The sequence below is a fragment of the Pseudonaja textilis genome, chromosome 7, assembly GCF_049901715.1.
Source record: "Pseudonaja textilis isolate UNSWEBS1 chromosome 7, rPseTex1.2, whole genome shotgun sequence".
In the NCBI taxonomy this organism is placed as follows: domain Eukaryota; kingdom Metazoa; phylum Chordata; class Lepidosauria; order Squamata; family Elapidae; genus Pseudonaja; species Pseudonaja textilis.
In genome coordinates this window covers 882,501-908,336 of record NC_141996.1, presented here as the reverse complement: position 1 = coordinate 908,336, position 25,836 = coordinate 882,501, and the positions used below count along the sequence as shown (strand labels likewise).

Here is a 25,836-nt window from a genome sequence, read left to right as displayed (position 1 = left end):
TTCCAGCATGCTGGGAACTTGGACTGCCTCCCAATCGAAGTTGCGTGGGAAAGACAACCGCGATCGAGACAACCCATCGCAATTTATATGCGTCAGGCTGGGAAGCCAAAGAGGGTGTGAAGGACCAGCTGACCCACAGAGAGACTGTTGTGCCCCCTGGCCCCTCCAGCAGCCGAATCAGAAGAGGAGGAGGAGGAGGAGGAGGAGGAGTCGGGCGCATCAGGGCAACCTCGGAGCTCCAAGGGGGAAGAGGGGATGGAGCTGGCAGAGAGAGAGAGAGAGAGAGACAGAGGCGGAGCCTGTCCTGTTCGTCAGCCCTCAACAGCCCCCAGGTCTGGAGGGGGACGACGCGGAAGAGGAGGAACAGCCGGGTCCAGTGCCTGATGCGCAGAAGGCAGAGGAGAGGAGAGCAGTGGAAATCTATGGGCCGGTCCTCGGGACGAGAGCTTTGAGGGGGAATGAAACGAGAGATTGAGAGAGGGAGAGAGAGAGAGGGAGGGAGGGAGAGCACCTGAACTGTCCGTCAGCCCTCAGATGGAGAGTCAATAGCCCCCAGACCTGGAGGGGGCTGATACTGAAGAGGAGGAACAGCCAGGTCCAATGCCTGATGCGCAGAAGGCAGAGGAGAGGAGAGCAGTGGAAATCTATGGGCCGGTCCTCGAGGGGGAAGATCCACTGCGGCTAGTGAAGGCCCACCCTGGTTCTGGGGATAAAAGGCAGGGGGTGGTGATGAATTGACTACTCAGAATACTCCTCATCTTCTGGCCAGGCAGACTTATAAGAGAAAGTGTTGTGGCCTGTCAGCCTCCGGCCCTTCCAACAGCCAGATCAGAGGAGGAGGAGGAGGTGTGAGAGTCGGGGTCAGCATCAGAGCAACCTGAGAGCTCCGAGGGGGAAGAGGGAATGGACCTGGCAGAGAGAGAGAGAGAGGGGGAGAGAGGAGAGAGAGGGAGGGAGGGAGGGAGAGAGAGAGAGAGAGAGAGAGAGGGAGGGAGGGAGAGAGAGAGGGGAGAGGGAGAGAGAGGGGGGGAGGGAGAGAGAGGGAGGGAGGGAGAGAGGGAGGGAGGGAGGCAGAGGCGGAGCCTGTCCTGTCCGTCAGCCCTCAACAGCCCCCAGGTCTGGAAGTGGCTGATGAAGAAAAGGAGGAACAGCTGCGGATACACAGAAGGCAGAGGAGAGGAGAGCAGTGGAGATCTATGGGCCGGCCCTTGGGTCGGAAGAGCCACCGCTGCTAGCGAAGCCCCTCCCCAGCTCTGGGGATAAAAGGCAGAGGGCGGAGATGAAGAGGTGTGGCAGACAACTCCTCCTCTCCCGGACGGACGGACCTGTGAGCCTGCAAGAGGAACGTTTTGCCGGGGCTCCTAATTAAAGGAATCGTCTGAGTTCACACCAGGGTTTGCCGTGTTTGGAGAGCTGGGTCAGAAGAGAGACCCTCGGGGGAGGATGGGGGCCCCTCCCACAACACCTGCGCACCCACCAGCCGGTACTCGATCTCCGTGAAGTCCTTGAGGGCGCTGCGCGTGGCGTCCACCCATTCCTTGTCCCCCTGGGAGTTCTCTTGGGTGCCGAAGACGTAGATGTCGTGCGGGATGGAGACGGTCATCTCGTCCAGGGTCTTGCCCAGCCCCTTCGAGGCAAACCAGGAGGAGATGTTCTTGGACGGCGGGACGCTGCCTGCGGGAGGGGGAGAGGAGGGGGCCGGTTAGAGGGTCCCGGATGGGGCTCAGGACGGAGAAACTACAGGGGGGCTCCATTCCTCTTCAGGCCCAAATTTGCACTGTGACCCTTCCCAGAGTTGCTCTGGATATGGAGATGGGCAGCATATAGATTTAATAAAAGAGAAGGAAGGGAGGAAGGAAGGAAGGAAGGAAGGAAGGAAGGAAGGAAGGAAGGAAGGAAGGAAGGAAGGAAGGAAGAAAGAGAGAAAAAGAAAGAAAGAAAGAAAGAAAGAAAGAAAGGAAGGAAGGAAGGAAGGAAGGAAGGAAGGAAGGAAGGAAGGAAGGAGAGGAAGGAAGGAAAAGGAAGGGAGGGAGGAAGGAGGAAAGGGAGGAAGAAAATGGAAGGAATAAAGAAAATGGAAGAAAGGAGGAAAGAAAGGAAGGAAGGAAGGAAAGAAGAAATGGAAAAAAGAAAGAAAGAAAGAAAGAAAGAAAAAGAAAGAAAGAAAGAAAGAAAGAAAGAAAGAAAGAAAGAAAGAAAGAAAGAAAGAGGAGAAAGGGGAGGAAGAAAATGGAAGGAATAAAAGAAAATGGAAGAAAGGAGGAAAGAAAGGAAGGAAGGAAGGAAAGAAGAAATGGAAGAAAGAAAGGAGGAAAGAAAGAAATGGAAGGAGGAAAGAAAGAAAGAAAGAAAGAAAGAAAGAAAGAAAGAAAGAAAAAGAAAGAAAGAAAGAAAGAAAGAAAACGGGAGAAAAGATCCAGCCTAGGATTTCTATGGCTAAGCCTTCCCCCAAAAAATCCCTCCAGCTCCCCAGGGGCCCCTGTTTGAAGAGCCCCCGCCTTTGGCGAAGGGGCTTCCTTTTCCTGGGGGGGATGACACTGAAGGGGTTCCGGCTCAGGCCTCCCGCCCAGACAGCTCCCCAGACATCTTCCAGAAGGTTCCAGAAGGCACACACACACACACACACACACACACACACACACACGGGCTCACCCATGTTCCAGGTGCCAATGAAGACCGAGATCATGTCCGGCTCGTCCTGGCTGGAGTGCCGGTTCTTCATCAGCTGCAGTAGTTGGCAGAAGGCCTCTCGTTTCTGGGGGACACGGATACTCAAGAAAGCCCCAGGGGGTTGGGGGAGGCCAAGCCCACCCGAGAGCTCCCCACTTCGGGTGTCACAACTGGACACCCCCAAAAGGCATCCCACCCCTCCTCCCTTCACCCTTCGGGCATTAGAAAGGAGGACATTAAAAGATTTTAAAAATGCAGGTGGTCCTCGACTTACGACCAAGATCGAGCCCAAAATTTCTGCCGCTAAAGTGAGGCGGGGGTTAAACGGGGTTTTGCCCCGGTTGTTCTTTTTTTTTAAAAAAAATAAACTTTATTAATCTTTTATCGTTTTAAAAAGAAACAAAAACATATCAATCTTATAAAGATCAACGGTTTGTGACGTTCACCTTATACTAATGTTTTGTGCGTTATTTACAAATATATAGAATTTGCGCGGATATAAATCATGACCTTATCTAGTGCTTATCCCTATTTATTTACAATCCACTTATCTATCCACGGATGTGTCTTTGCTCAATTCAATCATACCATTTTTCCCCACATCTTGTAATAATCGGATTCCTCTTTGTCTTGTAAACTCAAAGTTAATTTGTGCATCACGGCAGAGCTCATTATTTTTGGAACGATCGGTTCCTCTGGTGTATACATGTGTGTTTCCAACCTTGGACATAGGCAATCCTGGCTGCAGTTAAAATGTGCAATATTACATATTTTATATTCCTCCCATATTTCTTTCTGAATATCCCCAATAAAAAAATAATTTCGGTTCTAATTCTATTTCTTCATTGGTAATCTCCTGTAACCATTTTTGATTTTTTTCAGCTTGCCCCAGTTGTTCAGTGGACCGCTGCACTTGTTAAAGTTAGTATAACACGGTTGCTAAGTGAGGTTTTTTCCCCCATTTGATAAAAGCTTTTGCCACCGTTGTTAAGTGAATCAATGCAGTTGTGCCGATAGAATCACGGTCGTTAAGCGAATCCGGCTTCCCCCTTGACTTTGGCTCGTCAGAAGGTCGCCAAAAGGGATCCCGTTGTGACCCCCGTCATAAATACAAGTCAGTGGCCAAGCGACCATGGGGAGGCTTGCTGCGGTTGTTAAATGTGAAAAATGGTCCTGTCATTTTTTTCAATGCCGTTGTAACTCTGAATGGTCACTAAACGAACTGTTCTAAGTCGAGGACTATCTGTACAGGTGGGCCTTGACTTAGGACCGTAATGGAGCCTGCCCAAGTCAAGACGGTCGTTAAATGCAATGCCCACATGACTGCCTTGCTCAACAACCTCAATAGAGCAAGGGCCTTCAAGGCCTGTGGACTTCAACTCCCAGAATTCCCGAGCTAAACATGATTGGAGGAGGAATTCTGGGAGTTGAAGTCCACAAGGCTTAAAGCTGTCAGGTTTGAAGACCCCGGCCCGAGACCTTGGGTCCGCTTTCCACCCCACTGGGACTGGTGGGGTCCTGGGTGCTTTCAGAGCCTGCTTGTTTTCCGGCAGGCGTTTCATGACCCAAGTAGGGAACACCATCAGTGCCAGAAGGGAGGGGAGGAGAAGGAGCGTGGGGTCTCAGAGGCTTGGCTGTTTTCTTGCAGACGTTTCATGACCCGAGTTGGTTACATCCTCAGTGCTAGAAGAGAGTGGGGTTTACCGGGGGTGGGGGAGGAGAGGGTGTTAGAAATAAGTAAATTCAAAAATAAAATGGTACATAAGATGCTTAAAGGTTTCACAAATGCGGGTTGGACTAGATGACCTTACGGGGTGCCTTCCAATCCTATTAATCTGTTATCAAATGAAATATATCTCCCTGTACATTCGTGTTCTGCTTTTATAATTTGACACGCTCCATTGTTAAGCCTTTTTATATATTTTTTATCTTATGTATGTGCCTTTTATATTATTATTTTCGGGGTCGGGGGTGGGTGGGATTGTTGTTATAATCTCTTTGGGAAAATGGTAGCATATGGTAAGCTTAGAAAGAGGCCCTGATGAGGGGATGCTACGTTCCTTAACGCTAAGGAAAGAGGCGACGTGGGCAGCCAAAGTAAGAGGTACGGAGGAGGAACATAAGGGAAGGAGGCCATGCTCCCTGGAGCATCCTAGGATGAGCTGCAACACCTGAGGGCAAAATCCAACGCAGCTCAACTGGGGAGGGAATGAGCCTCAAAGAAGGAGGGAACTTGGGCGAGGCGATGAAACTGTCTATAAAAGGATGTTTTGAGGTTCGAAAGGTGTGGCTTTGGATTTGAACCTCTTTCTTTTAAAAAAAAATTTTTTTTTTTATTTTAACAACAAAACAACATAGACATACCACATGAAACATAAAAATATCATCCTTCTTCATAAATTTACAAACAGTGCATCGATTGGTTTACCACTTTTTTTTGCGCATCCATTTCCTAGTCACTAATATATTACATAATAGCTCATATTATCAATCAATAATTGTATAACCTAATATCATCACTAAAAAAATCATTTATCTATAATTTTGTGAATTCACACTTTAACGAGATAACTATAGTTTACTTGGTTTATTTTGCAATAAATCATAAGATCATACCAAATCTATCTTGATAATGTTTTATAAAAATAATATCAAGAAAAAAAAAGGAAAAAAAATTTTTTTTATGCTAAATCTGAATATTCTATTATTATGTTTTATTATCTAACCATTGATTAAAAAAAGATCCCAAACTTCATAAAATTGTTTATCTTCTTGTTCTCTGATTTCAAATGTCAATTTACTCATTCCAGCACGATTTGAACCTCTTTCTTGAGGTTCTAAAAGACCACCGGCGCTTTGCAAACGGCCTCTAGTTTCTTTTTAATAAATCCTCTTCGTTTTCAACGATTTGTGGGCTTTGAGTTGAGTTTCCAACAGGGGGAGGAAGAGACGGAGAAGCAGGACTAGCACTGAGGATGTTCCCTAGTTGGGTCGTGAAACGTCTGCCAGAAAACCACCCAGCTCAGGGAGCACCGGGGACCCTCACCGTTCGACCCTGAGCTACAAATATTCCCCTTTATCGAGGGCATCCAAACTCACCCTGGCGCTGACGAAGACGAAGTCCTTCCGCTGCGTCTTGTCCTTCTCTTTCTCAAAGACGATCCCCAGTTTATTTTGCACCCGCTGGGATTTGATCAGCTGGCGGACTGGGGGAGGAGAGGGGGGAGGAGGAGGAGGAGGGGTGGGTGATGAAGAAACACAAACCCCTCTTTCCCATTGAACCATTCCCCCTCCCGGGGGCTCGCCGGACAGGCGATCCTCGACTTACGACCGTTCATTTAGAGACCATCCGAGGAGGAGGAGGAGGAGGAGGAGGAGGAGGAGGAGGAGGAGGAGGAGGAGGAGGAAGAAGAAGAAGAAGAAGAAGAAGAAGAAGAAGAAGAAGAAGAAGAGGAGAAGGAGGAGGGGAGGAGGAGGAGGAGAGGAGGAGGAGGAGGAGGAGAGAGAAAGAGGAAGAGGAAGAGGAAAAGGAAGAAGAAGAAGAAGAAGAAGAAGAGAAGAAGGAGGAGGGAGGAGGAGGAGGAGGAGGAAAGAAGAAGAAGAAGAAGAAGGAGAAGAAGAAGAAGAAGAAGAAGAAGAAGAAGAAGAAGAAGAAGAAGAAGAAGAAGAAGAAGAAGAAGAAGAAGAAGAAGAAGAAGAAGAAGAAGAAGAAGAAGAAGAAGAAGAGAAGGAGGAAGAGGAGGAGGAGGAGGAGGAGGAGGAGAAGAAGAAGAAGAAGAAGAAGAAGAAGAAGAAGAAGAAGAAGAAGAAGAAGAAGAAGAAGAAGAAGAAGAAGAAGAAGAAATTGAGACAGGAGGAAGAAGGAAAGGAAGAAGAAGGAAACTTAGGACAGGAGGAGAGGAGGAAGAGGAGGAGGAGATGAAATTGAAACACAGGAGGAAGAAGGAGGAAAGTTAGAGGAGGAGGAGGAGGAAGAGGAAGAGGAAGAGGAGGAGGAGAAAGCTGGCTGGGGAATTCTGGGAGTTGAAGTCTGTCAGGCTCAAAGGGGCCAAGGTTGGAGACCCCTGCGCTGAAGGACAGCTCAAGTTCACAGACCGAAGCGGGTGGGAGACTTACTCCTCTCGTGCGTGAAGGTGTTCCAGTCCTCCTGGGAGTCTTTCTGCTTCTTTAAGACCACCAACTTGCCCCCTTCCACGTCCACACTTAAGGTGTACTTTTGTGACTTCCCGATTTTGGTCAGGTCGCCCAAGGTCAGGTCCAGCTTCACCTGAAAGCAGGCGTGGGTGTGAGACACTTTTCTGATACACAAGGTTGTACATGTTTGGTGGGACAGAGGACCACAAGGCAAGGGTAGGTCTATGAAGGAAGAGACCAGCAGCCCCCAACTTTCCGCTTCTTCCTTCTTCTGCTTTTGGTTGCACGCAAGGAAAGCAGCTAAAGTCTGTCTTTCTCTCCCCCAAACTCCGCCAGAAATGAGCCTTTGGGACCCTGCAAGGCCTCCTCTGCCAAGAGGCTGCGCCGGCAAAGACTCATTTCTGGCGGAGTTTGTGGGGGGAGAAAGAAAGACTTCTGTGGCTTCTGCTGCTTTCCTTGCATGAAGCCAAAAGTCTCTCTCTCTCTCTCTCTCTCTCTCTCTCTCTCCCCCTGAGAACGGAGCTGGAGACGGGATCCTGCCATCCCAAGATCAATCGATCGGTCGGAAAACGGGGTGGGGGATTTTCCTGAAGACTTTTGGGGGGATTTTCCCAGGGTCTCTGGTCCGCGGGATTTAAAAGGAAGAGTTTGGTGGTCCCTGAGGTCTAAAAGGTGGGTGACCCCTGATCTATCCAAGGCTCCATAAGAGGAAGCTCAATTTCCATCCAGATAACATCTGGCTGTCACATGTCTCTTATTGATATTAAGATTATGATAATCATTATTTTGTTGCTTTGCACATACACTGAGTGCTTCTGCATCGGAGACAAATTCCTTGTGTGCCTAATCACAACCACTTGATCAAATAAAGTATTCCACTCCATTCCATCCCGTCCCATTCTAATCCAATCCAATCCAGCCTCCGGATTTCCTCAGGAAGACATGTTTAAATATTGATCTGTATTTTACAGGCTTCAGGGTTTTTTTAAAAAAAGAAAACAGATTCACATGGTTGTTACGGTCCTCATCTCTTACCTCGAATGTTTGAACGGGGATGCTCTTCACTTTGCGAAAAGATGGCTGAGCCGGTCCAGGCTGGGCGGTGGAGCTCATGTCCTGGAGAGCTTTGAGGGCCTGCAAGATACACAACACGGGGCCTTTACACCAACCTCCTCAATCCATCCCCCGGCTGTTGGGGTTCGCCAGCGGCAGGTGCGGATGGCTGAGGACTCGGAGAGCGAGGACTCGGATGAGGGGCCTGTGTGTGATGCAGGGACGGGGCCAGGACCACCAGGGAGTGGAGTGCGGCCTTTGGAGCTTGTGGGGGCTGGCAGCAATGAGGAAGAGGCCCCCGAGGAGCCCGTGCCCAGTGCAGGTGTACGCAGGGCTGCTCAAAGGAAAGAGCAGCTGCAGCAGCACGGGCGACTCGGGAGTAAGGCTGCAAGGTAAAGGCCCCCTCCCTGAAGAGATAAAAGCCAGCTGAGAAACCGGAGTTCTTTGCAGGAAGCAAAGATGTTTTTGCACTCAAGCCTTGTGGACGTTCGGATTCTCTTAGTTTGTGTTTGGAGACTCTTTGCGTTTGGAATATTTTCTGGCAGCTTTTCACCACCTTGGCGAGGCTCGTTCTTATGCTGGTGTTGCTGACAGAAACGGCCTCTCCGTTCACCCTTACTACATTCTTGGCAGGACTAGACTTCCTGTCTCAGGGACCTCTCTGGAGTTTCTTTCCCCTCCTTTGCTGGTACTTGGCTTGTGTGGAGTGACCATTCAAAGTTATAGTTGCACTGAAAAAAGTGACTTATGACCATTTTTCACACTTACGACCATTGCAGCATCCCCACAATCACGAGAAGCCAGGCGAGGAGATGCGTGCCTTGATGTGAGTGATATTGAGTTGGCCACGCCCAGGCAATAACATGACCACCAAGCCATGTCCACCCAGTCACATGACCACCAAGCCACGCCCACCACCTAAGCCACACCCACAGAACCGGTTGTTTAAAAAAAATGAATTTCACCCCTGGTCGTAAGTCACTATGTTCAGTTTCGTTGTTGTTTCAAAGGGACGCTAAACAAATACAGGACTACCTATATTAGGGAATTTAAGCTCCATGGATGGTACCAACCAGAGCAGGGGTCGGCGACTTGAAACACTCAAAGAGCCATTTCAACCCATTCCACACAGAAAAGAAAACACCAGGAGCCACAAAAACCCTTCCCGTGCTGGACTATTTCCTGAGCGGCCACAAAAGTATCCCGTGTAGTTGAATTAAATGTTCCGTTTTCTTCTCTTGGATCTATCCATGGTTGGCCTACTGGAGGTCGTAAAGCTCAATAAACGGCGTCCCGGCAGGTGTCACACACATTGGTGGTTGTGACACATATTTTGAGCATCAGGGAGTCGCAGCAGAGAGACACGTGAAAGAGCCCCATGCGGCGCCAGAGCTGTGGGTGTCAACTCATAAAATATTTCTCTGGTCTTTTGGAGTTGCCAACAGAAAGGGAGAGGGGGGAGCAGTGCAGCAGCTTGCAAATTGAAACTGCATTCCATCAATGTTTTCGAAGATAGTAACTAGGTGACTGAAGTTTCTGCCGTGCAAAATTCTAACTGATCCATGACTCTGGGCTATGGATGCATCCCATTGGAGAATATGAATTACGATACTTCCAGGGGGTGGGGGGGGGTGGGGGAAACCAGAGTCATGGGTGAATGGTGTGTCTCAGAGTCGGCTGCACCCAGGCAGTGCCGGACATGTTAACTCCCAATAAATCCTTTTTAAGTTTTGGAAGTTTGGCTCAAGACTCATGATCCAAATGGGGGTGACTACTGGAGCCCTGAGAGCGGGGTTGCTGACCCCTGGACGAGAGAAAGTTCTGAAGCCCTTGGCGAGCGGATCCTTCTGGGCTCCTTGGGCGACAGCATAGTTTGGGAGCCAGGAGAGCTTCCTGAAGAGACCCTTGGATGCTCCTCAGCCAAAGATAGATTAGGCTAGAAGAAGACTTACCTTCTTCTCAATATTGGAGAGGAAGTCCTTCAAGATGGACAGCTTCAGGACCAAGCTGTCCAACTCCTGCCCTTCTCCTGTCTGCCCGGCAGTCTGGAAGTAAACAAGATGGAGTTTTGAACAACCGAAGGTTTAAGATGGAGGCTTAGGGGCCCCTAGATAGTCCAAGGGTGCCAGAATCCAATTGGGCCCAAATATTCCAGGTCACCTTCTAAAGTCCCTCACCAACGACAGCTGAGAGGAATAGCGGAGTAACGGGGGATCTTATTGTCCAACCAAGGAAAGTGACTCCTGCCCAGGATTGTCTGCTGGAGGGGCGTGGATGGAATCAAGATGACTGACCCCCAACCCATACAGGTTCTTTGTCACTTTCATTTGGGGGGGTGGGGAGACCACAAGAATTAACAAAAAACAGCCTCCATCTCATTTGTTGATGGTTCCTGTAGCCTTTCCACCAACCAACAATGGAATAAACACAAAAAAAATACTAAGGACTCAACCCTGGTAGTAGAAGACTTCAAATAATCCTGACGCTGCTTATGAAAAACCCGCTGTTCGCCTCTTCCCTTCTACCAGGTAGACTCACCCCAAATCCATCCCCAGATAAAGCTACATTCTGAAGATCTATTTGGGCAGGGTCGCCTATGAAGACATCTCATGGAATCCCAGAATCCAGGGATGAAAGATCTGTTGGTGGTCTTCTAATCTACCCCCTTGGTAAGGCAAGGATCCTCAGATCACCCCATAAACTCCTGGCTGAACTTCAAGCGAAACTTCCAGAGGTGGAGCGTCCATACCTCCAGAAGACCAGCTGTTCTGTTGTTTCTTGGCTTACATCAGAGGTCTCCAAACTTGGCCACTTTTAAGGCTTGTGGACTTCAACTCCCAGAATTCTTCCTCCAAGTCATGTTAGCTCAGGAATTCTGGGAGTCGAAGTCCACAAGCCTTAAACTTGCCAAGTTTGAAGATCCTTGATCTCTGGCAGAGGTCTCCAAACTTGGCCACTTTAAGACTTGTGGACTTCAACTCCCAGAATTCTTCCTCCAAGTCATGTTAGCTCAGGAATTCTGGGAGTCGAAGTCCACAAGCCTTAAACTTGCCAAGTTTGAAGATCCTTGATCTCTGGCAGAGGTCTCCAAACTTGGCCACTTTAAGACTTGTGGACTTCAACTCCCAGAATTCTGGGAGTTGGTCCACAAGTCTTAAACTTGCCAAGTTTAGGGATCCCCGGCCTACATCCATGTTTGTCAACCTTGGCCACTTTAAGACGTGTGGACTTCAACTCCTAGAATTCCCTGGCTGGGGAATTCTGGGAGTTGAAGTCCACAAGCCTTAAAGCTGGCCAACAACCTTGGCCTACAATCTCCACACACAACTCAATTGTTTCTCCACCCTCCCTTCAAGAGGGAAGGAACGTTGGGGCCAAGAGACCTCCAGGAACCGAGGACCAGAGCAAAGGGAAGGCTGTCAATACCCCAGACCCCCCAGTTGAAGAGCGGCCATGCATGGACCCAGACCTGGAAAAATTCTCCCTTCCTTGAGACCCCTTACCTGCTGCAGGATGCGAGACACCATCGGGGAGCTCTGCTGGTCGAACACCTTGGACAAGATCTCCAGGCCTGCTAAGACTTTGTCCACCTCGCTGGAAGGAGAAGACGACACACAGGAGTCAGCCTCCTGTTGAATGCAGACCCCCAAACTGGGTCCCAAGCCAGGACTCTTTGCAGAAACGTTTCTTTAGAATATGCATAAGGTAAATAAAGGTTCCCCTCTAGTGGTTTCCGGCTCTAGGGGTCGCTGCTCATCTCCATTACAAAGCCGAAGAAGAGCCGGCGCTGTCCGAAGACGTCTCCGTGGTCATGTGGCCGGCAGGACTAAACGCCTTCGAAGGTACATGGAACGCCGTTCCCTTCCCACCAAAGGGGTCCCTATTTTTCTACTTGCGTTTTCTTTACGTGCTTTCGAACTGCTAGGTTGGCAGAAGCTGCTGGGACCAGCAACGGGGGCTCGCTCCGTAACACGGCGCTGGGGATTCGAACCGCCAACCTTTCTGATCAACAAGCTCAGCGTCTCGGGCCCCTGAGCCACCACGTCCCTAGAATATGTATATGGCCGCCCAACTCACTTAGGGTGACTCCGGGTGGCTTATAGGAGTAAAACCCCAAATACAAAATCCATAGTCCCCGCCCTTCTGGCGGCAACCATCAAGCCAACCTCCTAGATGGGCTCCGTATCCCTCTGAAGGACCTCTATGCCCATCGGCAGAAATAATGTCTTCAGGGCCTCCTGAAAGAGGGTGAAGGTGGGGGCCAGTCTTATGCCCTGCAGGGACGATGTTCCACAAGGAGGGAGCCACTATGGAGAAGGCCCTTCTTCTTGGTCCCACCAGATGGACCTCCGAAGAGAAGAGACCCCCTAACATCTCCTGTCTCCTCTCTCTGGTGGTGTTGTGACCCAAACTTTGTTCCAAGTAAACAACATCAAACAGAGATAAAAGCACAACCTTTTAGTGCTTTTCTGCGAATTCTGTTCCTTCCCGGTTCAAAGGCTGTTTCCAACTCATTGTCTCTGATAAGGAGGAGCCTGGCCAAGGTGGTGCAAGGCTGCCAAGAACACTGGATAAAGTTAGTAAGAAATATTTCAAACACAAAGAGTCTCCAAACTCCAACCAAGCTACTCCGAACGTCCACAAGGTTGAGCGGGAAAACTTCTTTGCTTCCTGCAAAGAACTCTGGGTTCTCAGCTGGCTTTTATCTCTTCAGGGAGGGGCCATTATCTTGCAGCCTTACTCCAGAGTCGCCCGTGCTGCTGCAGCTGCTCTTTCCTTCGAGCAGACCTGTGTGCACGCAGCCTGAGCACAGGCTCCTTGGGGTGCTCTTCCTCACTGCTGCCAGCCTCCACAAGCTCCGAAGGCCGCACTCCGCTCCCTGATGGTCCTGGCCCCCTCCCTGCCTCACATGCAGGCCCCTCACCTGAGTCCTTGCTCTCCAAGACCTCAGCCGTCCGCACCTGCTGCTGGCGAACCACAACAGGTAGATATGACTGAGAAAAGATGGTCCTTCAAATAACAGGAAGGGAGCCACCATGGAGGAGGCCCTTCTTCTCGGTCCCACCAGATGGGCCTGCTTAAAGGAGCATCCCCTGCCTGTCAGCTCTGTTGAAGTTCACAAGCCTTCAAATTAAAAATGTAAGTTCAAGTTGAGGTTCCCAAGGCTTAAAGCCAGGTGCGTGTGTGTGTGTATGTGTCTTCAAACTTGACAGCTTTAAGACTTGTGGACTTCAACTCCCAGAATTCCTCCTCCAGTCTTGGTAGCTCGGGAATTCTGGGAGTTGAAGTCCACAAGCCTTAAACTTGCCAAGTTTGAAGATCCTTGATCTCTGGCAGAGGTCTCCAAACTTGGCCACTTTAAGACTTGTGGACTTCAACTCCCAGAATTCTGGGAGTTGGTCCACAAGTCTTAAAATGGCCAAGTTTGGGGATCCCTGGCCTACATCCATGTTTGTCAACCTTGGCCACTTTATGACGTGTGGACTTTAACTCCTAGAATTCCCTGGCTGGGGAATTCTGGGAGTTGAAGTCCACAAGCCTTAAAGCTGGCCAACAACCTTGGCCTACAATCTCCACACATGTTTGCAGGTCCTTGTCTTACAGTCTCCAACTCTGAAGGCCCCTGCGGCCTCTAAAGAGGAAACCCTTCATCTGTGTCTATCGAGACCCCGGCTGATCTCTCCTGCGAAGGCCGGCGATGGTCAGAAGAACGAGACACCCTGTAATTTCCTCTCTCACCACTGAGATAATTGCTCTGAAATCTTACACCCCGGATTTCTAACAGGGAGACACGCCAAAGGAGAAAAAAATAACGCAAGACGGTATTAAAATATACCGCTCAACCCATTGTGCCACATAAGCAAATTCCAGCGTAGCCTTAGAAATGGGAATTTGTCTAGCCCAAAGGAATTATTTTGGGCTGGATGTGAAAAGCTCAAGATTGCTGAAGGGAATCGACACAGGGAAGCCCCGTTCTTGGACTCAGGGATCCACCGTGTGCCGTGAGCAAGTTTGTTCTCTGTAGCTGGGGTCTCCACCCTTGGCCACTTTCAGCCTGGAGGACTTCAACTCCCAGAATTCCCCAGCCAGAGAGAGCTGAGAGCTGAAGAAGCTTCTGGGATGAGAGGCGAAATGTCTTCAAAAGAAAAACCAAGGTAGGTCCGGTTGCCTCTTGGGAAAAAAAAACACCTTTTATAGTCCTTGACTTATAACAGTTCATTTAGTGACCATTCCAAGTCACAAAGGTACTGGAAAAAAAAAAAGTCACGTATCACCCTTACGACCGTTACAGCATCCCCCACGGTCGTATAATCAAAATTCGGATGCTTGGCAACTGGTTCGTATTTATGACAGCTGTAGTGTCCCCTTGGGGGTCACGAGATCCCCTTTTGCGGCCTTCTGATGAGCGGAGTCAAGGGGGAATCCAGATTCACTTAACAACCGGGTGACTCGCTTAACAAATGCAATGATTCACTTCACAACGGTGGCCAGAAAAGTCGTAAAATGGGGCAAAACTCACTCAACAAATTCTTCACTCAGCAACATACATTTTGGGCGGATTTGTCTGTCGTAACTCGAGGACTGCCTGTACCTGACAGACTGGTATTAAGCCAGCCTTCCTATCAAGCGGCAGAGGGCCCGTTTCCCAGGCTCCGCCCACTTCTCGAGCTCTTTTCGTCCCTGCTCAGCCCACAATCGTAGGCTCGTGCGGATGGCCTCACCTGTGCAGGCGTCGGCAGGACGTGACGAGGGTTTTGTTGAGGTGGGGCAGGTTGCTGGCCCCTCCCTTCACCGCCTCCAGGTCCAGGGAGTAGCTGCCTTTCAGGTATTCGTGGGAAATGGTGCTGAGTCCATTGGTGGGGCTGAGAGAGACGGGAAAACAAAACAGAGCCCGTGTTTCAACGCATCGCTGTTCTGACCCAGGCTTCGACAAACGTACTGAAACACCAACTGGAGGCACTTGACACTGGCAAGATTGTCCAAAATATACCCGAATATGAAACTGCAATGTTGGAAATGTTGTAAGCTCACGGACGGAACATACTATCATACGTGGTGGCAATGCCCCAAAGTTAAAAAAATTACTGGGACAAATGGAAGAAATGGATAAGAGAAATTACGGGGTACGGTATTGAATTTAAGCCAGAAACTTTCTTATTGGGGATGATCAAAGGAAACCTGAAGAAACACATCCAATACGTAATAACACATATTAACAGCGGCAAGAATTGCTTACGCCCAAAGCTGGAAAATAGATGATGTACCTTCCGAAAACATGGTAATAAACAAAATACTTGATTGAAACACAAACTTGTTTGAAAAGCAAAACCTTTTTAATGCAACGCTAGGAAACCCCCAAAACTTTAACCTAAGACTGTCTACTCTTGACCTCACTCGCCCCTTTCCTAAGAGGTCTGTAGGGGTGTGTGCATAAGCGCACCTATGCGCCTACCGTCCCTGTCCTATTGTTTCTTTTATTCTTCTTATATGTACCCATTTCATATATTCATAACTATGTATATACTTATACCTGTTATCTAATAATCGCTTGACAAAATAAAATAAATAAAAAATAAAATAAATAAATTACTTTCATTTCCAGCCAGAACTAATTATACACAGTTCCCCAAGATACGTGATCTGACCCATACCGATTCCAAGAGGGCAAACACGAGACAAAGATATCAGCAAAACCTTTTAATGTTTCATTTACGAATCCGCTTCCTTCCCAGATCAAAGGCTGCTTCCAACTAATTAGCTCCGATAAGAAAGAGCCTGGACAACTTTTTGCAAGGCTGCCAAGAACACCAGATAAAGTTACTAAACAATAAATCAAAGAGTCTCCAAACACCAACTCAGATACTCCGAGCATCCACAAGGCTTGAGTGCAAAAACTTCTTTGCTTCCTGCAAAGAACTCCGGGTTCTCAGCTGGCTTTTATCCCTTAAGGGAGGGGCCATTACCTTGCAGCCTTACTCCCGAGTTGCCCGTGCTGCTGCAGCTGCTCTTTCCTTCGAACAGCCCTGTGTGCATGCAGCCTGAGCACAGGCTCCTCGGGGGCCTCTTCCTCACTGCTGCCAGCCTCCACAAGCTCCGAAGGCCGCACTCCACTCCCTGATGGTCCTGGCCCCATCCCGGATCCCACGCAGGCCCCTCATCCGAGTCCTCACTCTCCGAGGCCTCAGCCGTCCGCACCCGCTGCCAGCGAACCACAACAATTAGCCCATGCTTGTCAGTGCTGGCGAACGTTGCCAAAAACAGAAGTCTCTAAAGTAATTATAACAGAACCCACCCGAAGTACCAGAAAAAAACCACCAGAGTACGCAGAGCTTCAAGAAGGACTCGGAATCTAACTGAACTACTTTGCTTCCTGCAAAAGGTTTCATCATCGAGGTCTGACTTTTATCCCTTATGGGAGGGGCCATCACCTCCCAGCCTTCTGGCACCTTTGTGCAAGTGCGCACTGGGAACAGGCTCCTGCTGTTCCTCTGCCTCGCTGCTGCCAGATCCCAGAGGCTCCGGAGCCAGCACCCCACTCCCAGATAATCCTGGCCCCATCCCTGCATCGAACGCAGGACCCTCGTCCGAATCCTCTCCAGACTCCCGGACTGGTCCCCGTCCTTCCTCACTGTCTGATTCTGCTGCTGGCTGCACAGGGATGGAAAAAAGAGACTTACAATCAATCAGTCCTCGCACTTACAACCCCTGCAGCATCTCCAGGGTCACAAGACCAAAACTCAGGTGCTGGGCCACCAGTATTTCTTGCAGCGACCTTACAAGAAGCCAAGCCCTTGGGTTGGGGGTTTCCTTGCAGACGTCTCATTACCAAACTAGCTAACGTCATCCATGCTAACACCAAATATTGATTTGATCTTAATTCTGGGTTCAAAGTCTCCGATTTCTGCAGGAGACTTTTGGGTGAAACACCAAACGTTACTTGAATTTTTAATGTTTATTTTACAGTGTTCCGTTTTATAATGCTTGTAAATCTTGTTCCGTGTTTTATTGTGATGGTTCTATTCTTTTGGGCGTTTCCTTTTTTTTTAGGCATCAGTTCAACTAAATACATAAAGAAAGAAGTGTGAATTAATAAAATTATAGTCAAATGATTGTTTAATAATGATATCAGGCTATATAATTGTTGATTGATAATATGAGCTATCATGCAATATAACTACAATGGAGACTATGAAATGGATGCACACAAAAAAAGTGTGATAAACCGGCCGATACACTGTCTGTAAACTCATGAAGGAAAGGATGATGTTTTTATGTCATATGTGTTTTTGTTTGTTGTTAAAATTAATAAAACTGTTTTCAAAAAAAAAAAAAAAAGAAATAAAATCAGATCTACCTGTACCAAGTTGCTAGTGCCTCAAGTTGTGTACTTTTTCAGTGAATAAATCCGGCCTTTTTCCTCCCCCCCCAAAAAAAACGGAAGCCTGGAGGTCGGTGGGTCTTAGCCCAGAGGGTGGGGGAGGGGTGCATCTGTGGGTTGAGGTGGGGGGGGCTGGGGGGGGGATCCTGTTCTTCTCCCTGCCTCCCAGCCTGGGATTCCTCCTTACCTTTCCAGGGCTCGGTCCTGCACTGCAGGGGGGGTTGTCGTCAGGAGGGAGGGGCTGCTGCCCCCAGGAATGCTGGTGGAGCCCGAGCGAGGGGGCAGGGGGGGCTTCTCGTCCTCCCCGTCTGCAAGAGAGAAAATCAGCTGCCGTGGGGCCCCCCCAGAACCACCAGGAACAGCGGCAGGAAGAGGAAGAGGAAGGGAGGGGAAGGGAAGGAGGGAAGGAGGGAAGGGAAAGGGAAGGTACGAAGGAAAAAAGGAATAGGAGGAAAGAAAGGAGGGAGGGAAGGAGGGAAGGAGGGGAAGGGACAGGAAAGGAAGAAAAGAATGGAATGGATGGGAGGGAGGGAAGGAGGGAGGAAAAAGAAAGGAGGGAAGGAGAAAAGAAGGAAGGAAGGAAGAAGAGAACCTAAGAGAGGAGAGGAGGGGAGAGAAGAGATGGGAAGAAGAGAAGGAAGAAAGGAATGGAAGGGTGTGAGGGAGGGAAGGAAGGAAAAAGGAGGAAGGGAGGGAGGAAGGGACGGGAAAGGAAAGGAAGAAAGGAAGGGATGGAGGGAAAGAGGAAGAAAGGAAAAAAGAAAGGGGGGAGGGAAGAAGAAAGAAGGAAGGAAGGAAGGAAGGAAGGAAGGAAGGAAGGAAGGGTTGTGGGGGAGAGAGGGAAGAGAAAAGGAGGGAGGGAGGGAGGGGAGGGGCTGATTGGTACCGGAATAGTCCCTCTCCTCCGCATTCTCTTTCTCCTTCTCCCGCTCCACAGGGAAGAGCAGAGTGCAGGCCAGGCCCTGGTTTGGCTGCAGGTAGAGGGCAATGAGCTCGCTCAGCGTCTTGAAACGTCGCACCGGGACTCCCTGGGACGTCTGCAGGAAGGGAAGGACACCGTCCAGCAGGCCGAAGGACCCCAAGAGGCCTCGGGGAGGGAGGAGCCGCCTGCCTGGGGAGAAGAGGGGACACCGGGATCCCCCCTGAGAACGGGGAGGACTGGGGAGGGCAGCTTGGGGGGCCCCTGGGCTGCAGACGGGGGAATTCAGCCATCTCTCCCTCTCTCTCTTTCTCAGCCTGTCTCTTTCTTTCTCTCTCCCTCTCTTTCTCCCTCCCTCTTTCTCTCCCCCTCTCCCCCTCCCCTTCCCCCACTCTCTCCCTCCCCCCCTCTCCCCCTCCCTCCCTCTCCCTCCCACTCTCTCTGTCGGCACAATTCAGTTCAGGTTAGATTAAGAGAGTTGGAAGGGACCTTGTAGGTCATCTAGTCCAACCCCTCACCCAGGCCCCCTTCCTCCCAGAAGACAGGAAGCAACGGATGGAAACTCATCAAGGAGAGAGGCGTCCTGGAACTCAGGAGAAACTTCCTAGCAGGGAGAAGAATTAACAAGGTCTCCTATTTGAGCAGGGGGTTGGACTAGAAGACCTCTAGGGTCCCTTCCAACTCTGTTATACTGAAGTTTGCTGGCTGGCTGAGGAATTCTGGGAGTTGAAGTCCACAAGTCTTAAACTGGCCAAGGTTGGAGACCCCTGACTTGGATGACCCTTCTGGTCTCTTCCAACTCTATCATTCCTGGCTGGCTAAAGAATTCTGGGGGTTGGTCCACAAGTCTTAAAGGGGCCCAGGTTGGAGACCCCTGACTTAGATGACCCTTCTGGTCTCTTCCAACTCTATCATTCCTGGCTGGCTAAGGAATTCTGGGGGCTGAAGTCCACAAGTCTTAAAGGGGCCCAGGTTGGAGACCCCTGGTGTCAAGTGTGAGAAATGGTGAAAAGCCACATTTTTCAGTGCCTTTATAATTTCGGACGGTCAGTCAATGAGCTATTATCATTCAAGTACTATGTGTACCTTGTGTTTGATTTCTTAAGAAAGACCCCCCAGTCAGGCTCTGTGAAGGATTAACTATGGTTCTGGCTTAGCCAGGATGAAGCTAATCTTTGGGATGGACGTGTCCTGACCAGGGGGCTCTGGCTGGCCCATTCCGGCCTGGCTCGGCTGCCCGCTTGCCACGCAGACCGAACGGCTGGCTCAGGATGCCCCGTCAGCCCACAAACTTCCTTTCCGCAGCTGGCGCACCCTTCGCCCGCCTCCTCACTTATTCCTCCTTGGCACGGAGCACAATAGCCTCCCTGTTGCCCCGTCAATGAGTCCAGCTGGCCTCGCCCCAAGATCAGCACTGTGTGGGCATCTGCTGGGCTCTCACCAGCCGGGGCTGCCCAAGAGAAGCAGCCGGGAAGATGCCGCATGCAGAAAAGGAGGCGCATGACCCAAATTTCCCGGCAGGCCTCAATTTGTCTTCCTGTTGGGCCAGTTCCAGGTGGTGTGTGTGTGTGTGTGGAGAGCAAACCCTCATACAGAGCTCAGCGTCAGGAAGGGGACAAAGGAAGGTCTGGCAGGGAAGCAGGACACGGAAATGCGTAGCCCAAGAAATTTTTAGAAATTCAGCCTCCAGAATTCCCACTATTAAGATTCCTCCATGGGCCACTGTCCTCTACTGATCACCGTCAGCCTGGTTGGTCTGGTAAACTCTTCTAGGCAGCATTAACAGAGGGTTAGAATCAAGGTCATGTGAAGTGTTAATATCCCTTTATAGAATAGAATGGATTGGAATAGAATAAGAAAGAATAGAATAGAATATATAGAATAGAATGGAGTGGAGTGGAGTGGAGTGGAGTGGAGTGGAATGGAGTGGAGTGGAGTGGAGTAGAGTAGAGTAGAGTAGAGTAGAGTAGAGTAGAGTAGAGTAGAGTAGAGTAGAACAGAACAGAACAGAACAGAATAGAATAAGAATTCCTTTATCGGCCAAGTGTGATTGGACACACAAGGAATTTGTCTTGGTGCAAATGCTCTCAGTGTCCATAAACGAAAAGAGACATCAAGAATCATCAGGTGCAACACTTAATGACAGTCATAGGGTACAATAAATGAAAAACTGAATGAAAAACTGCTGGTGACCTTCTACCGCTGCACCACAGAGAGTATCTTAACTTACTCCACGTCTGTATGGTTTACCAATTGCACAGGGGCAGATAGGACAGCACTCCAGAGGGTGAACGTCTTTGCCCAGAGGATCATTGGCTGCCTTCTCCCCTCTTTGGAAGAGCTTCATAGCTCCCGCTGCCTCAAGAAAGTTCAAAACATCCTCAAAGATCCATCTCATCCTGGGAAGCCTTTTTTTTGAACTATTACCATCTGGCAGACGGTACAGGAGAATAATAAAAACAAGGGCAAATAGGCTGAAAAACAGCTTCTATCCCAGGGCAGCAGCTCTATTGCATTCTGCTGTATAGTGCAATATGAATGCATTATCAGGGGTTTTCCATTCAGTGTGTGGAGGGTGAAGGGTGTGCGTTTGTGTTTATCTTCATGGCTATGATGTGCCCTGAAGATGGTGTTTGATTTCGTTGTGCGAGGTGCAATGACAATAAAGTAAACTAAACTAAACTAAATAAATATATTTATTTATTGTATAAATAAATAAGCAATTATAAATCCTTGGTGAGACCACATCTGGAAAATTGAACCCAGTTTTAGTCATCACAATATAAAAAAAAATGTTGAGACTTTGGAAAGAGGGCAGAGAAGAGCAACCTAGATGATTAGGGGACTGGAGGATAAAACATATGAACAACGGTTGCAGGAATTGGGTACGTCTAGTTTATGATGAAAATAAGGACTAGAGTGGACATGATAGCAGTCTTCCAATATTCGGTGGGGGGGTATTACAAAGAGGAAGGGGTCCATTTATTCTCCAAAGCCCCAGAAGGCAGGACAAGAAGCAACAGATGGAAACTGAAGAATATAGAATAGAATAAAATAGAAAATAATTGAATAGAATATAGAATAGAATAAAATAGAAAATAACAGAATAGAATATAGAATAGAATAAAATAGAAAATTATAGAACAGAACAGAATTCCTTATTGGCCAAGTGTGATTGGACACACACAAGGAATATGTCTTGGTGCAAATTAACCAGTGAAACAGCTTACCACCAGAAATTGTGAATAGCAATAGCCCTTAGATTTATATACCGCTTCACAGTGATTTACATCCCCCTCTAAGTGGTTTGCAGAGTCAGCCTCTTGCCCTCAAGAATCTGGGTCCTCATTTTACCCACCTCGGAAGGACGGAACCATGAGTCAACCCTGAGACTGTCAGGATAAAACTCACTCCTTCCTTCCTTCCTTCCTTCCTTCCTTCCTTCCTTCCTGGTGAATCGCCCACCACTGGAGGCTTTTAAGCAGAGACTGGACCACCGTTTGTCTGAAATGGTATACAGTCTCCTGCTTCAGCAGCGGGTTGGACTAGAAGATCTCCAAGATCCCTTCCAACTCCTGTTAATCTGTTATTGTCTGCCTGGGGAATTCCAGATGAGCAATTCGGAAAGTCACAAGTGTTGAAGGAACGATACTCCTGACTAAAGCAGTGGTTCTCAGCCAGTTTTAAGTTGTGCAGACTTCAACTTCCCAGGATTCCCCCTCCAGTGTCGGCTTCGTGGAATTCTGGGAGTTGAAGTCCTCAAGTCTTAAAAGTCCTTCAGGCTGAGAATCCCTAACTCCAAGCAAGAAGGGGTTCCAAAGGTCACCGCTGGGGAAACCAGAGGACGAATGGAAGCGCTCACCTGGACAGCCAAAAACTCCTCCTCGTCAGGCAAAATCCGATAGGTGTGGACATGTTTCTGGAACCTGAAAGAGACAGGAAAGAAGGCGTCAAATTATCAATGGTTAGAAAAGAGAATAGGGAAATAGGTTATAATACAATATAAATACCATGATAGAGTAAATGTAAGACAATGTAATACGTTATAATGAATTATAACAGAGTGAATATTATGAATTGAGATATCTTAGAAACTGAAAATTGCTCGAAAAGGATGATATAGTTTATAAATAAAGTCCAATCAGTAATTAAGAACAATATAAGATAATATGCAGATTCATGTAAAATAAATTTTAATAATGTAGTTAGAAGGACTGTTGATATTGTGTACAAGATTTATACTGACTGACACATTCTACAATGGAAAGAAGGTTTTATATTTTGAGTTTATGTTTGTTTGTTGGTTGTTAAAAAATAAAAAAAAATTACAAGAAAAATAAAGGAAATAAGACGTCAAGCATGGTAAAAAATAGGAAGCGTAACATTCAGATTCATCCTCTCCATTTTAACCCCCATTTAAGTGCAGTCGGCTTGGGAACTTTCTCGCAACGTTCGTTCCATGCCCGAAATAGCTGGGAGGATTTGGGGCAGGCGAGAGAAGACTGGCAGGAGCCAGACGGGTTCAGCTCAGACCCAAACAAAGGCTTAGGCCTTAGAGACAGCCGGGAGGGACGCGGCCATTGGGCCCCTGTTCCTCCAGCAGGTCAGGACGTGCCGGCCAGCCACGTAACGGCACAGGCAGCGCTTTGGAAGAACAGGCTGGCATTCCTGGCACGGGGACGGGTTTTGTTCTGCCTCGGCACCACTCGGAGGAGGCTGGCCAGGGACGCGGCCAAAGGACCCACCGATCTGGAGGGGGTCAGTTGCGGGGAGGGGCTGCAAGCAGAGATCCGTGCCCTGGGCTTGGTTTAGTATTGCTTGACAAGGCTCCGGGTGAGGATTTCTCAACTTTTAGCAACTGTAAGGTGTGTGGACTTCAACTCCCAGAATCCCCAGCCAGCAAAGACCAGCCTTTAATACAAGTCGCTTGCTGAGCCCCTGAATTTTGACCATCTGACCTTGAGGAGGATCCAGTGGGTCGTAAGAGTGAAAAACAGGCCATGTCCCTTTTTTTCAGGGGTCCCCAAACTTGGTAACTTTAAGACTTGCGCACTTCAACTCCCAGAATTCCTCAGCCAGAGAAGCCTTGAGACTTACGGACTTCAATTCCCAGAATTCCTCAGCCAGAGAAGCCTTGAGACTTACGGACTTCAACTCCCAGAATTCCTCAGCCAGAGAAGCCTTGAGACTTACGGACTTCAACTCCCAGAATCCCCAACCAGCAAAGAGCAGCCTTTAATACAAGTCGCTTGCGGAGCCCCTGAATTTTGACCATCTGACCTTGAGGAAGATCCAGAGCGTCGTAAGAGTGAAAACCAGGCCATGTCCCTTTTTTCAGGGGTCCCCAAACTTGGTAACTTTAAGACTTGCGCACTTCAACTCCCAGAATTCCTCAGCCAGAGAAGCCTTGAGACTTACGGACTTCAACTCCCAGAATTCCTCAGCCAGAGAAGCCTTGAGACTTACGGACTTCAACTCCCAGAATTCCTCAGCCAGCTGGCTGAGGAATTCTGGGAATTGAAGTCCACCAATCTTAAAGTTGCCAGGGTTGGAGACCCCTGCCTTTTTCCCCCCTCAGGGCTGTTTTAACTTGGAAGCGACACTAAACAAACTGTTTTAAGTGAAAAACTGCCTGTTGAAAGAACAATCAAGCTGCTTCCTCTTGCAAAGCCAGCCCTTTTGATCCGGGGGTGGGCAGTGAGTTTGCCAATGCAGGGTCTGCATGATCTGGGTCTGCCGCCCCCACTACAAAAACACTCCCCAGGACCCTCAATTCTGTCTCTCTGGCTGCCCCCCCACGGAAGGGCCTAATCCCCTTCAGACGGTCCCCTTCCAGGAATAGCCCAGCCAAGCAGCTGAAGACCAGGACAAAGGACTCTTGTGCTGACCCAGCTGACCAGCCGGCTGAGGGACTTTGGGAGGGGGCAGTCTCTCTCTTTGGGAGACTGTCTCTTCCCCCCACCCAATTTCAAAAGGGGGAGACAGGAGGAGATGGAGCCAGACTGTTCACCTGTGTTTCCCCAGGGGCTGCTGGCCTCAGGCACCCCTTTCCTAGGGTCATCGGGTGGAGGGCAAAGTTTGCACCCCTTTGCACACCACCGGGAAGAGGTGTCACCCTAAGGGTGGGATTTGGGGGCCTCAGGGGCCCCCAGCTGCTCCGGCCGTCTTCCCTGCACAGGGCGAGACCTTCCTTGTCTGTCCCAGGAATTGTTACAAAGCCACGAGCAAAGGACCACCCCTACCCATGTGCCACAGCCACAGGGATCCCAGCCGAGTTTGCACGACGCATCTCTCTGTAGGAAGGGAAGGGGGCTCCTGGCCCAGGGGAGACAACAGACAGAGGGGTGAAAATGCTTCAAATTCCCTTAGTTCTAAGGCAGCCATCTTGGTCATTTGAAGATTGGTGGACTTCAACTCCCAGAATTCCTCGGCTAGCAATGCTGGCTGGGGAATTCTGGGAAATGAAGTCCACCAGTCTTCAAGTGGCCGAAGGTTGGATACCGTCCTACTCTGGCTGTTGTTGGGCGCAGGGCACAAGGGGAAGAATGTGCAGAATCACAGATGCCAGCAGCTTAAGCCCCCCCTCGGACTCCCCTTCAATGAAATCCCCCCTCCCCCACATCGGCCTTGCCGAGGGTTAATGGGCAGCAGCCAAGAATCCTCCCCCCATTATTTATAGCTGGTTCATGCCAGGGACCGGTTTCCTGGTCTGGTCTGGAGGCTCCGTGCCACCCTTGCGTCAGGCATGGACACGGTCCGGCCAGGCGTGACTCAGGGAAAAGCACAGGCGGAGGGGAGAGGAGAGGGGGGCAGCCTATCTTTAGATGGCAGGGCAGGAGGGAGCCCTGGCAAGAGAGACAGGGACAGAAAGAGAGAGAGAGAGAGAAGAGAGGGATAGAAAGAGGGAGAGAGAGAGAAAGAAGAGAGAGAAGAGAGAGAAGAGTGAAAGAGAGAGAGAGAGAGAGAGAAAGCGATAGAGAAGACAGAGAGAGGAGAGAGAAAGAGAGGACAGAAAGAAAGAGAGAGAGAATGAAGAGAGAGAAGGAAAGAGAGAGGGAAAGAGAGAGAGGGACAGAAGGAGAAAGAGAGAGGAGAGAGACAAGAGAAGAGGAAGCATCAACGGTGATAAGTCTTGCACTAGCAGGCAAGCACACACTCATGCCAGCAGACAGGTGTGTGTGTGTTTGTGTGTGTGTGTGAGAAAGAGAGAGAGAAAGAGAGAGAGAGGAAGGTTGATGCAGTTGAAGAGCTTTGCACTAGCACAGGTGTGCAGGCAGACGTGTGTGTGAGATGCCAACGGCGCCCCAAAGAATCTTGCACTAATGCAGGTGTGCAGGTGGGTCATGAGATCTAAATTCAGACGCTTGGCCACTGACTCATAGTTATGACAGTCGCAGCATCCCCCCTGGGGGTCGCGTAATCCTCTTTTGCGACCTTCGGACCAGCAAACTCAAGGTGGAATCCAGATTCCCTTAACGACCGTGTTACCGACTTAACAGCTACAGCGACTCACTTAATGACTGTGGCAAGGTAGGTTGTAAAGCGGGACAAAACTCACTTAATGGTCTCGCTTAGCCACCGAAACGCTGGGCCCAATGGTGGTCGTAAGCCGAGGACCGCCAGGACTGCAGGGAATATAATCCAGAAGTGGCACCTTGGCACAGGTGTTGCCAAAAAAGCC

General features: G+C 49.3%; 2 protein-coding genes across 2 annotated transcripts in view; one reads left to right on the top strand and one right to left on the bottom strand.

Annotated features, from left to right (window-relative positions):
* ANAPC15 (anaphase promoting complex subunit 15) overlaps positions 1-25,836 on the top strand; it is a 416,731-nt gene that overhangs the window by 351,211 nt on the left and 39,684 nt on the right. The window lies entirely within an intron of this gene.
* The window catches only part of LOC113451123 (phosphatidylinositol 3,4,5-trisphosphate 5-phosphatase 2), a 71,958-nt gene that overhangs the window by 32,252 nt on the left and 13,870 nt on the right, over positions 1-25,836 (bottom strand). The window contains exons 2-12 of the mRNA XM_087936894.1: positions 22,018-22,081; positions 18,123-18,273; positions 17,424-17,544; positions 14,580-14,720; positions 11,361-11,451; positions 9,810-9,902; positions 7,840-7,938; positions 6,787-6,937; positions 5,770-5,876; positions 2,653-2,755; positions 1,478-1,674 (exon numbers count right to left, since the gene is read on the bottom strand). Coding sequence (XP_087793020.1) covers positions 1,478-1,674; positions 2,653-2,755; positions 5,770-5,876; positions 6,787-6,937; positions 7,840-7,938; positions 9,810-9,902; positions 11,361-11,451; positions 14,580-14,720; positions 17,424-17,544; positions 18,123-18,273; positions 22,018-22,081 — 1,318 coding nt within the window. The remainder of the gene's footprint in view (positions 1-1,477; positions 1,675-2,652; positions 2,756-5,769; positions 5,877-6,786; positions 6,938-7,839; positions 7,939-9,809; positions 9,903-11,360; positions 11,452-14,579; positions 14,721-17,423; positions 17,545-18,122; positions 18,274-22,017; positions 22,082-25,836) is intronic.